General features: G+C 57.1%; 3 protein-coding genes and 1 non-coding gene across 4 annotated transcripts; all 4 read right to left on the bottom strand.

Moving 5' to 3' along the window:
- Positions 1-85: 85 nt before the first annotated feature.
- Positions 86-501, bottom strand: LBRM_35_tRNA2. Its single transcript has one exon. It is a non-coding gene; the product is annotated as a tRNA-Gly (tRNA).
- On the bottom strand, positions 371-3,088 carry LBRM_35_2770 (conserved hypothetical protein; the record flags this gene model as incomplete). The annotated part of the gene is made up of 1 exon (XM_001568847.2): positions 371-3,088. One exon carries the CDS (start codon positions 3,086-3,088, stop codon positions 371-373), a length of 2,718 nt encoding a protein of 905 aa, XP_001568897.2.
- A 1,086-nt stretch (positions 3,089-4,174) lies between these two features.
- On the bottom strand, positions 4,175-5,296 carry LBRM_35_2780 (conserved hypothetical protein; the record flags this gene model as incomplete). The annotated part of the gene is made up of 1 exon (XM_001568848.1): positions 4,175-5,296. One exon carries the CDS (start codon positions 5,294-5,296, stop codon positions 4,175-4,177), a length of 1,122 nt encoding a protein of 373 aa, XP_001568898.1.
- Positions 5,297-7,699: 2,403 nt separating this feature from the next.
- On the bottom strand, positions 7,700-10,753 carry LBRM_35_2790 (related to multifunctional cyclin-dependent kinase pho85-like protein; the record flags this gene model as incomplete). The annotated part of the gene is made up of 1 exon (XM_001568849.1): positions 7,700-10,753. The coding sequence occupies one exon, from the start codon at positions 10,751-10,753 to the stop codon at positions 7,700-7,702; it is 3,054 nt and encodes a 1,017-aa protein (XP_001568899.1).
- Between the last annotated feature and the right edge of the window lie 1,738 nt (positions 10,754-12,491).

Genomic DNA, 12,491 nt, shown 5'->3' on the forward strand with positions numbered 1-12,491 from the left:
TTTTGACGTCGGAAAGGCCGCTAGGGGGATCGAACCCCTGACCTCCGTCTTACTAGGACGGCGCTCTGCCATTGAGCTAAGCAGCCGATGTGCAGCAAGCCGGGTTTTCCCCACCCGTACTCGGGTCGGGCGCCGCCTGCAAAAAGGCGTGCGCAGTCCGGGAATCGAACCCGGGCCTCCCGCGTGGCAGGCGAGAATTCTACCACTAGACCAACTGCGCTTCGAGGTGCTACGGTCCTCGCGGGTATATCCGTTTGTGTAGGCGAGGGTGCGGGGTGGTGGTCGCCATCGCGGCGGGTAAATACCCTCATCTGACGTCGATCAAACAACAGCCACATCGCGTCGACGAAGCCCGCCTTCCTTGGCGCTCTCACACGGCCGCGAGGACGGTGAGATCGGTGCGGAAGCGGTCTTCCACAGCCGCCACGTGGCGTGTCTCCATCCACGCCGCCGCGCGCTCGCGCAGCACTGACACCACCGCCCTGGCGTTCCGCACCTCCTCAGCCACGTAGATGCCCTGCACGGCGCCGCCGTCGTCGTCGTCGTCCCAGTCTTCACAGCCGCTGGCGTCTGCCGTCGCACGCGCCGTTGGAGCGGCGGCCGTCTCCCGCCACTGCGGGCACACCTTCTCCAGTCGCCCAAAGACCGCGGCGAGCGCAGCGGCGTACCAATGGAGGTGGGTCCTGCTCGGCTTGCTCATGCTCGGGCGCGACAGGCTCATGATGAGTGCTTGTAGCTCGCGCAGCACCACCGGTTCTGTCCGAGGGGACGTGTAGAGCTCCTGGTAGCAGCTCTTCTCGATGGCCTCGAAGACGACTGAGTCGCTTTCGGCAAGGGTGATCGACTCGCTTCTCGCTTTCACTGGCTCACCCCACAGTACCGCTGTCGGGATGGCCTCGTGCGTCGGCATAAAGTGCTTCAGCCACACGTGGCCAAGTGGCACCGCGTCGCCGCCCTCGGCGAGCGCCGGCGCCGCGTACGCCTCGCGGTAGAGAAATGACAGCGCCTGCTCCTCCATCGCGACGGTGCTAGCTGTGCGCATCTCCACTGCCACCCGGATCATTGCTATGAGGAGGCACTGTTCATGCGTCGGCGCGTCGGCCAAGGCCGCTGTGAGCGTCGGCACAAGCTCGACGACGCGCTGCATCTCATCACTCGTGCCGCACCGGTGTACCGCGCGCACAAAGTCTGGCCCGACACGTGCCTGCTCCCGCCGTGCCGGGTCCGCCAGAAGTCCAGCCCACCAGCTTGGCTCCAGCAGCTCATTGACACACCGGTGCCACTCCTCCGGGTCCATCACCGTCACAAAGTACGTCGCCAGAGGTAGCAGCGCACACGTCGCCGCCGTTTGCGGCGGCGCCGCGCTGCTGCTCGCCTCTTTGCTAAGGTGTGCCTGCGACGCGAACCGGACCTGCTCCAGGGTTGCGTATGGTCGCACTACATTCTCTACCTGCGCGCGCGTCTCGCCCGATGCCATGGTCGTCGGCGATGGCGGCATCTTCTCCTTCACCTCCGCCACCAATCGACGGATCGTCAGAAACCACCACATCGCCGGCACCACAAACGTGGCCACGTACGCTTGCGCCTTTGACAAGGTCTCGACGTCCCCGCACGCGGCGAGTCGATTCAGCTCCGCCTGCACGCAGCCATCAGGGCCGCAGCACGCCTCGCAGACACCCGACAGTGCAACGGGTGGGCAGAAGCGGAGGAAGAGCTGCAGCAGCAAAGGGAACAACTGTAGCCCCATCCGCGCCACCTCGAAGCGTGGCGAGTGCGTCGCCTGAAACACCACCGATAACGACGTCGCGAAGACGACGGGGGTTAGGATGCCTTCTGTATTGGGGATCAGGTGAAACAAGTCTTGCATCGTTGCCGGCATGGCATGCAGGTACAGAAGATGCTGCTGCAGGGCCATCATCAACGTCTCGAGACGTTGCCAGCTGAGCCCATCGTTGTCCTCGTTCTTGCCGTCGCCACCGCCTGAGACACTGCTACTGCTGTCTCCGTCGCCTTCTGCGTGCTGCGGCATGCAGTTTTGGTGCTCGCACAACCGCTGCATGAGGTAGGTAAATACACACGGAGAGGGCGGCCGCAGAATCTGCGCCACGTATTGGCGCACACTCGCAGCCGGGTAGCTCGAAAGCCGCAGCAGAAGCGGCATCATACCGACGTCTTCCACACGGATCACGTCGGCACCCACCAACTCGTTCAGAGCAAGCAAGTTGCCCTCCAAGACGCGCGTCTCCTCCAGGGGAACTGAGCTAGCGGGTGAGTGGCTGCGGACTGGCGAAGACACCTGCATTATACTACGACACACGTGGTCTACGGCGAAGGAAGCAATGGCCGGGGATAGGGAGGTGGGACTCCGCTGATCAACGAGAATGCCCAGCAGAAGCGCTGCAGACTCCCGCACAGGCAGCTGTGGGTTACGCAGCGCAGGAAAGATGACGTTGAAGAGCAAGCAGCGCAGACCCGCCTCGTCTGTGCGGAGGGCGTTCCCGGCAGGGGTGCCGCTGCGGCTGTACAGTTTCACCAGCAGACGTACAATGCCGTCCTGCTCATACCAGAGTGACATGCCTCGCCACTGGTTCCACACGTAGTCCAGCGGCGCCGACACGCTCTCCGGCGTCGTCGTCGTGACCGAGGAGGAGCGTGGGGTACTGTTGGACGGGCTGAAGTGGGCACTGGCTCTACTACCCTGGCGCTGCAGCACCAGGTCGACCTCCGCGTCGAGAAGGTCTGCCATCACTGGTGCAGCCAGAGATCGGATGCGTGACCACGGGTCAGTTACCCCGCGCATAACAACATCCGCCCACTTCCACCTTGCGCCATGCATGCACACGCACGTGGAGGAAGAGGGGCTGGTACCATCAGCGCCGAGGGCACTTGCAGAAACAGCACACTCTCTGTTTGGCGGCATGCTAATGTGAGCAAACACCGCACTGAGTGCCTGCAACCGTGCATCGGGGTCATCGACGATGGTGTCTTGCACGAGATACGCCAGCACGCCAGAGACGGAGTCGGCGGCGAGGAGTTGGGAGAGAGGTATCAGCGAAGCTGCATCTCGTTGCATCTTCGGAGAGCTCATTGTGTACTACTAGCTAGAAGAGGGGGGGAGGAAGGCCGAGGCAGACGGGGTACAGGAGCATCGATGGCTCACTCGAAAGCACGGCGTGCGTTTCTTTTTCTTTTTTTTGTTTCGTTATGTGGATCGTTGGTGCACGACTAGTGTCCTCGACTGCTCTCTTTGAATAAGGAGAAAGGCACGAAGAAGCTCGACAGCGAGGTGGAGCGCGAAAGAGGCGGCAGTAGTGGTGGTGGATGGGCGGTTAATCTTGCAAGACGGAGTGCTGCCACGTCTGCATCGGAGACGGGCCAGAATCGATGTGCTCGTCATGACAGCGAAGTGACAGGCGGTGATGTGAACACACAAGACAGCAAAGGCTGTTGTAGAAAAGATGTTTGCAGTCATCCACCACAAGGATAAAGCGTACGTCTTCTCTTCCAGCGCGAGGGTGTATGTGCGCATTCCACAGGGCAATCTGATTTCTGCCCACTATTTTCTTTTTTTGTGGATATTTTGCTTCAGCCAGAGCGAGGCAGCGAGGGGCAACCCGAAAGAGCCACATGGATGGCTGAGTGACGTGAGGCCGGCTCTACGTACAAAAAGCGAAACAACAGAGATGACAAAAGAGGCGTGGTAGGGAGGGGGGAATACAAAAGCACACGCGACCCCCAGAAGATCAACACAACAACACATCCTTTTTCTATTGCGTATTCGCCAACTGCTGCTCACATCGCCTTCCGCCCACTCACGAATACAGAGAGTAGTGGGAGAGAACGAAGGAAAGAGATGAGCACGCAGACAGTTTAATCAGGTACGCACCGGTCGAGGAGAGAGTTGAGAGGAGCGGTGGGGAGAGATGGTGCGCTGTTCACACTGTTGCTTTCACACCGAGAAAGGGAGAGTAGTACATGTGTTCCTATTCGCTCTTTTTCTCGCTCTCCGTCTTTCTCACTGTTGTGCGTGCGTGTCTGTGTTGGCCTCAGCACAGTGCCCACGTGCAGTGTGAAGCAAAGGGTCTTGTACATCTGAACAAAAAAAGAAAGCGACAACTTGCACCCATACCCGCACACAGTCGACGAAAGCGGAGAGACAGACGATGATGACGGCTTAGAAATTGTCCACATGTTGGTAGGAGAAGTGATCACGTGGAAGATACACGTACGAGTCGTTGCCCTTTGGCGCGCGACGGTAGCCAGAGCCCTTGATGCCGGGAATCACCACTGGTTTCGTTGCCGTTTCGCGGTTGGTCAACTCAGCGGCGGTGTGTTTCGCTGCGGACAGGCGTGTCATCTCCCGCCGCATCGTACGCAGGTGGTCCAGCTCCTCACGTGCTGAGGACTTCTGCTTGGCTGACGCGCTCTTCTCAAGGAAGGAGCTGCGCGGACTGAATGTCTTTTCCAACACACTGTGTGGCGTCTTGAAGGCGGCGATGGACGCATCAAAGCATATCTTTCGGCGCGGGTCGTCGACGGAGTAGGCGGAGTAAGCATACGAGGTACCGAGGTCTCCGAGGTTGGTCTTGTAGGACAGCGAGCGGTACTCGGCTTGGGTCGCGTCTTCCATGAAGTCCTTGCGGTAGATCGTAGCCTTGTCCTTGAGTTGCTCCGAGGACACCGCCATTGTCAAGTAAGGAACCTTCATGGACATGGTCACATCCGCCTTCTCGTTTTCAGTCCACTCATCGCGGTACGTGGCGAGACGCTCGCGGCGCACCGTGTCGTGGAAGCTGTCCGGCTCCCACTGGCAGTAGTCCCACCGATAGGTGGACCGCTCGTCGAAGCTCGGGGCGAGAAAGCGGCTGTGGTAGCCACGTGGCGCTAGTTTGCTGATCGTCAGCGCATCCTTAGGGTTCTTCGCCCGCTCCTCCCGAAGCTGCATGCCGAGGAGGGTCATGCGGTTGGCGAACTGGTTGGTGGTGAGCATGCCCAGCACGTTTTCCTCCTTTTTGCTGTGGCTGGTGACGTTGTTGCTGTGCACCGTGTGTGCCTTGCGGTACTGCAGTGGATCAATCGAGGAGAAGTCATTGACAGCGGTGTTATGCTTTGGAAGCATGCGCTCGTTAATTAAACCCGGGTACGCTGTGACGTGAATGTCCATCAGCCGCCGCTGCTTCAAGCTAGGCGTGGTCGGCACCCCGTCCTGGTCGATTGCTTCCTTGAGCGTCATCCGCTTTGGTGCTGCAGCGGCGGTCATGGCGCCCACCGTTGGGTTATTGAGATCACACGACATTGCGTGCGCTGCAGCAGAGAAGGTTGGGATGGGCGGGTAGAGAGGGGGAGAATGAAATGGGTGTGCTGGTGCCAAAGGTGCAGGGATACCTGGTGGTGTATAGGGAGGACACTTATGCGTAGGCGTTGTCTGCCTCTGCGATCTTGCGCGTTGGCGTTTCCTTTAGCTCTTGCGCTACTGGTGGCGCCCTCTCTCTAGCAGAAAAAAAAGAGCATGTGGGGTTGAGCAGGGGGGGTGAGGGAAGCGCGCGTGATAGAGCAGTAGAGGAGGAACGGAGAAGATGTGGGAGAAACGGAGAGAGAAAGGTAGCGCATACAAGGGTTACTAGTGCCACTGAAAAGGCACGCAGTGCATCTTGACACACACACGACAGAGGGGGCAATCCATACAGATGTGCGCCTAGACCCCCCCCCTACACACCTACGTAGGGGCATCAGACGTACGTATACCTTTCTCCCAACGTGTTCATTCCCTGGCGTAGAACATGAGCAAATCACCACTCTACCCGGCCTGCCAGACACCCATCGCATGGTGTGAGGCAGAGGCAGACACGTGCTACACCAATGCTGGCCCCGGCACCGGAGCACGGCCCTTGCCTCAAACTCTGCCTACCCTCGCTCCGCAAGTCGCCTCACCGCCGCGTCCATCATGCCGGTCGCCCACCGGGTGCATCCCTCGGGGTGGCTCAGACTCCTCACTAGTAGGCAGTGAGGGCAGGGTGGGATACGTTCGAGTTGCGCTGACATTCTGCCCATCCTATGTTATGGGTGGTGCAAGCATGTTTCCTGTTGCAGGTCTCCCCCGCCGCCACGCCGCCCAGGACCTCACCGCCCACATCAGTGGCAACAAATCGCTCTGACACCCCCTACGTGGCAAGTCCCTGACCCTGTCACCGCCAGAAGTGATTCGTCTCATTGCCAGAAGTAGGGGCTACCTGGCTTCCCCATAGAGGGGGGACTGGACTCTGAATACCATGCCAAGGTGGCCTATCCCTCCACCGTCACCAGGAACGCAGGTGGCAAAGAAGCCAAAAGGGTGGATACACCCACAAAACGAATAAAAAGAGGAAGACAGAATTGATTTCAACTGATAGTCAGGGCACACTCCACTTCATGCTTCCCAAGTCCTCGGAGCAGGCACGTTCCCTATTTCCGTGGAAGAGCATACCGATTTGGTAACCCTCCCCGCTCGCGCTCTCGATACCACCTAGCGCTAGCAAGGCTATCCGTGAGGATTTTGCTATATTGAAGTTACCATCGGGTAATACTATGCACGAAGAGGTTGACCTACAAGTCTTCCTTTTATCCGTCATCCAAGGATACCTGCCGTGGCGGGTAATCAAAGGGGTGGATTGGGGAAAGAATAAAACGCACATCGTGGCTGAATTCCTCTGGATCTGAAATCAGTAGAACAAAAATTGAGCGACAAGCAAAATGGTTGGTGAAGCATATCTTTCGTATAGTGCAGAGTACGTTGACTCACTCCTCGTCATCATATCGCTTCTTCAGTCAATCCTTCGCTCATTCATTCTCGTCGCAACGTTTCGGATAAAAAAAAAAAAGAATGGCGGAATAAAACAAAAAAATAATGAATCGTATGCACGTATAGAAGAGGCGTGACTGGACTTCGCATAGAAAGAGAACCATGAGGGTGCATGACAGTGGTCACTGGGGAGCGCGCCTTGCTCGCACGTGTGCTGTGAGCATCACCCATACGATGTGTGCATTTGGTCCCACTCCGCTGTTAATTTGTTGTTTAGACCTTCGGTTTCTGACCCCTGCAGCTACTGTGTGCGCGTCTGTGTGTGGGTATCTTCGGGTTTCGGTTCACCTGTGCAACGAAGTGGGTAACCGGAAAGAAGCACTTTAATGTTCAAAAAGAGCACGTTGGGGTGGTGAAGGCATAGCAAGGAAAGCACAATGATCGCAAACAAGAAAAAAAGGTCTACCCCCTTTCCTTCCATATCTCAGCACACATGTCAGCAAGGGTTTGAGCTCCAACGGCGGTGTCCTCATAAGAACACGCCCGTGTCTGCGCGCACAGACGCCAAATGGTTGGTAAGGCATCACGTCTATGTACTAACTGTAACCGTGCAGCATGCGCAAGCGAAGAACTACGCAGATGTGCAATAGAGAGAGAGAGAGACCGCGCGCAAAAAGAACTGAAGGGGACGCAATACAAAAAAGTGGCTTCTCACCTCCAACACACTCCCCCCCCCCCTACACACACACACACACACACACACACACACACACACACACACACACACACTCCCCCCCCCCCTACACACACACACACACGTCTTGGGAAATGTGCCTCTCGGAGAACTCTTCGCGATGAGAAACGCGCATGGACGTCTCTGGCAAAGGAAAGTGGAGAGAAGGCAGTCAAAGGAGAGCACTGTCAGTGATCACTTCCGAGCTTCTCCATCTCAACACGCTCTTCGTCTGAAGGCTTCATGTCGAGGGTTGAATGTTGTCCACATTGTTTTAGAGAGGGGAGCACGGGCATGCGATCCCCAATTACACCATCGACCCGCATCTTGGTCGCCTGCACGTAGGCAAAGTAGAGGTAGCTGTTCATATCGCCCCACGTCCACACTTTCAGGTTTCGGTGATGCATCTCGGCGATCATGGCGCGTCCATACGCACCGAAGGACGGCGGCACGGTGGGTGGAGCATGCTGCGGATCATCAGCATGGAACAGATCTGCTATCACGGGGCCTCGTTCGGCCGAACCGTGCAGTGGCACCTCAGGAATATTTGGCAGCACCACCTCATCCTCTGGTGAGAGAAGCGTCCCTGCGTTCATCGAAACACCCGCGAGGTGCTGCGCAGCGGCGAACTGGATGGCGCCCTCCACGTAGAAGGAACGGTAGTCCTTCAAGTCACGCATCTCCTTCGTATCACTGAGGAAGAAGACATCGTAGCGACTCTGCTTCAGGGCCAGCGCAAGGCACACGTTGGGGTCGAAACTGCTGAAAACGATATTGCGCCCGTCGTCCGAAAATTCAAAGACGACTCGCAGGATTTCGTCCACAAACCCGTTCACCTCGAACGCGTCACTCTGTAGAAAGAGGTTCGAGTCGACGAGCGGTTGGAAAGGGTATTTCACCTCTATGTTGAAGCTCAGAGATGGTGGCGTCTGCTCCAGCACTTCCCGGAGCGACGGCACACCGTTCGGAAAGTCCTCCATTCGCATCACCGAGCTCTCAACGGTCCGCACTGAGCTGCAATTGCATACGCTGTTCTGCGACGACGACGAGCCCTTCAGCAGCTTGGGCTGACAATTGCGCGCCCACGCTATCAGAGTATCCCAATGTTGTACCAGCAGGTCTTTGGTGGCGAACACGCGGTCAAGAGGCTTGCAGCACTGCACATGCAGGCCACGCAGCCGCGTATAGTTCAACCTGTGCACCGCAGCGCGCACTGATGTGTACTCAGCCTTATCCGGACACGCCCGTACACCCTCTCGCTTCAGCGCCATCAGCTCAATCAGCGGGTCGTGAATCACAACCGGCACGCGGTCCTCGGAGAGCATGACGTCAAATTCGATCATATTGCACTTGCGGGCGTGCGCGGCTTGGAATGATGGTATGGTGTTCTCGCTGCATTTTATGACGAGTGGCGCGCCTCTGCGGGGGGAGGACGAGCGTGTGTATGTCTTGCCCAACCCGCGGTGTCCAATCAAGGTGGAGACAGTGAGCCACGCAAGCGACTCCAGGGACCGCACAATCTCCAGCGGCCCGCGTTGCCCACACCCCTCCAATGGAAACGTCAACAGGTACTGCACGTACAGCTTCATCCACAGCGACGCGACGCCTTCCGGCGCACCCGCGGGCGCAGGGCAGTAGACTGGCAAGAGCACGGTGCCGCTCGTGCTGGAATGCAGCATGCCGGAGAAGAGTACGGTATTGCCTTGGAGGGAAAGCACCGTGCCATCCGCGATGTACGGCACCTTGACAGTCACCTCGATCGCAAATTCCTCCAGCTCGTGAAGGTTGAGGAGACACGTCCACGCATGCTGCGTACGCGCCGCCATGAGCGGCGCTCTTCCACTGCTGTCCGCTAAGCCCGTCAGCGGCAGAACGGGCTTGATTGTCTGCAATGGTCGCACACACCAGCCCTTGGCCAGGAAACCAGCAGACGGCCGTGTTTCCCCATCACGTGCAGAGCGCCGTGAGCTCTCCACGTGACTGTGGTAGCAGCCACTGTGGGGGGAACTTATCGTGGATACCGACGATGTTGAAGACCCTGGCGGGCTCGCTGTGCTGTAGTTGTCCTGGTCACTGTTGCCTGACGCGGCCGCAGCCACACGCTTCATGTGCACCTGACGTAGCTGCCGCTTCGATGGCACAGGCATAGGCAGATGAAAGCGACACCAGCAGCTGCCCTCCACCGGAACCGGTCGCACGTCGGTGACGTGGCAGACGGTGGTCGACGGAACTCCGTCGGTAGTCTCGCGCATGCGCCGACGCATCACCTCGCTCTGATGCGACGTCAACCTCGACTCCCACGCGGCCTGGTCGAACGGCTGGGTAGGATCGTTGGCGTAGAAGGTGAGAGAGAGCAACGGCCCTGGGGTATCGGCGGCTGCACGCTTACCACTGTCAGGAAGGCATTCGCAGAAAGGTGGGATGCTGCCGTTTGGTGAGCCGACGCGAACGTCTGCGTCCTCTTCGGATGCCGGAAAATTCATCCCAGAGGATACCGTCTTGAGCACAGGGGCAAAGGTGCGTCGCGGCAGCGCAGGCAAGTTGTAGAGAAAGGCAAACTGCTCACCAGTGGAACCGAAGCAGACGGGCGCTGTAGCAGCGCCATTCCTTCCAATGCAACCAAGCGGATCACCGTCCTCTATGTCGCTGCCATCGTGGCACTGACGCACATCCAGTACCGCCAGCCACTGTGGTGCCTCTCCGTCGCACTCCATGAACACATTCTTTTTGGGTTCAAATGGTGTGATGCAGAGAGAGGAAGGCTGGCTGTACCGCTGATCAACCCCGGCAATCACAGTGCCAGGGGCGACACAGATGCTCGACTCGGGGGCGCACGATGCGCGAAGGAATGCCTCCTCTAGAATGACCAGCCGGCACGGCATGGAAAGGTGCTCTGCGTCAGACTGCTGATCACGTAACCTGTTCATCTCCTGACTTGTAAAACGCACCTGAGCCACGTAATGCTCCACGGAAGACTGTCGACCGCCCTCGCAGTGGTGGGGGTGGTACGAGAGGTAAGGAACGTGTATGCATGGGGTACGCTGGCACTGGCACCACTCGAGCGCCACAGGCCACGCCATGCCCCATGCCCCCATACTTTCCCCTGCGGCCACAAGACCAAAGCGCAGCTCCGAGGCGGAGGAAGCCACGAGCGGATGCGCGCTTCGAGCGCACTCTCGCACAAAGAAAGCCTCCAGCATCTGGCTGGAGAGGCCGTAGACACATACGTTCATCAGTGTCATCGCAAGCGCACGCCGATTTCCTTTCCTCGTGTTGGTGTTGCTGTTTCTTGCACTCGGAAATGGCAAGCGCAGAGCCGTGAAAAGTGCTGTTACTCGGGAGTGAAATGAAGGAGCCACGTGAAAAAGAGGGAAGAGGGGAAAAGGTGATGTGCACCAAAGGGAAGAGCAAAGCAAGGGATTTGAAAGAAAGAAAAAACTGCAAGCAGCGGAGGAAAAACAACGCCTTCCGATTCGGTCAATGTCAGACTGGAGAAATCAGAAGATGTGCTCGAGGACGGCGAGGAAGATGGCGGCAGGAAAGAGTTTGGGGGTGAAGAAGTTAGCATCATCACGAGCGAGCACACACAGCGAAAAGGGAAGGGGGAGCAGCAGAAGTTCCGTCTCTACGACCCTTCCTTCTCGTCCCCCACCCCCCTCCCAGTTTGTGCAAAATTAAAGGGTCCGCATGAAGGACGGGGCGCTAAGAGGAGGGTGGCGACAGTGGCCGTGCCTGGTTCCGCTGCCACTAAGAGTCGCGGCGCCACATAGAAGGTGTGCGCGGCAGCGGGTACTCTCTCCTTCATGCTGTTCTTTTTTTGTCTGTTTGTTTATTTGTTTGTTTCTTCTCATTTTCGATGCAGTACCTGTCAGATTCGATCTAAATGCTGAGGAGTGCCTTCGCTTCACCCAAGCCGCTGTGGTTTCATTTTATTTACTGCGCAAGCGCGAGGGCGACGAGCTAAGCGAAAAAAAAAAATATATATATATATAACGAGGTAAAGATGCAATGGTGCTCTTTCATTCTATGCCGACCCATCTGGAAGTACCACACCGCACTTGCTCGCCTCCCTCAGACGTCCCTCCTCTGTGGTACTCTTTTGCACATGGAAAGGTCAGGTCACGAGAAAAAGAGCGAGGGAGGGCAAATTGTCTTCTTTTCAAAGTACCCTTGTCTTGTCCCGTAGGTCTGTGTGCAGGCGTGAGCAAGAGGGGTCCTGTGGGCGGGAGAGATTGAGAAAAAAAGGGAGAGCAATTTGAAAAACAAAGGCGGCGCAGGGTCTGTGTCAGCGTAGGTGATCAATAACAACGTGCATCCATTGAAAGAGAGTAGACAGATGAATAGACAGAAGAGAGAAGAGAGAAGAATGTGCGTGCACCATCTCACACAAGCGCAGAAGCGAGTCGCACACATTGTCCTTGTATGAGAGGTCCATGGGAAAGAGGAATAGCGGCCCAGATTAGCTGACAAAGAGGTCGACGCGAGAAAAGGAACAGAGAAAGCTCAAGGAAGAACAGAGAGGGACGCCAGAGAAGAAACCAGCGGAACAGCCACCACAACAACAGCACGAAAAAAAGGCACGACGATCTTATTGTGGACTCTCTCCCCCTCCACCCTTCTGTTTGGTTTGTCATTCACTTGCATACGTCTCTCTGCCAGCGCTACGGTGATCGATAGGAAGAGAAGGAGGAAAGGAAAAATAAAAGGGAAGAGGTGATGGTGATGGTGATGATGTGTAGAAGTGTGGAATCTCGTAAGAGTGGAAACAAGAATGAATACATTGGCAATGGAAAAAAAAAGGGGGGAAGAATACGGCGCACCTCTCTTTTTCTTGCGTTTCTCTTTCACTGTCTGCTCTTCCTTCCACCGCGTGTTTCAGCGCCGCATGGGAAGGGGTGTTTGTATGAGGGGTATGCTAAGTCAGTAAGAGGGCCATGTATAGAGATAATAACGCTAACTTGACTAATGCGTGACGTGAAG

Source organism: Leishmania braziliensis, chromosome 36 (assembly GCF_000002845.2).
Source record: "Leishmania braziliensis MHOM/BR/75/M2904 complete genome, chromosome 36".
Taxonomy (NCBI): domain Eukaryota; phylum Euglenozoa; class Kinetoplastea; order Trypanosomatida; family Trypanosomatidae; genus Leishmania; species Leishmania braziliensis.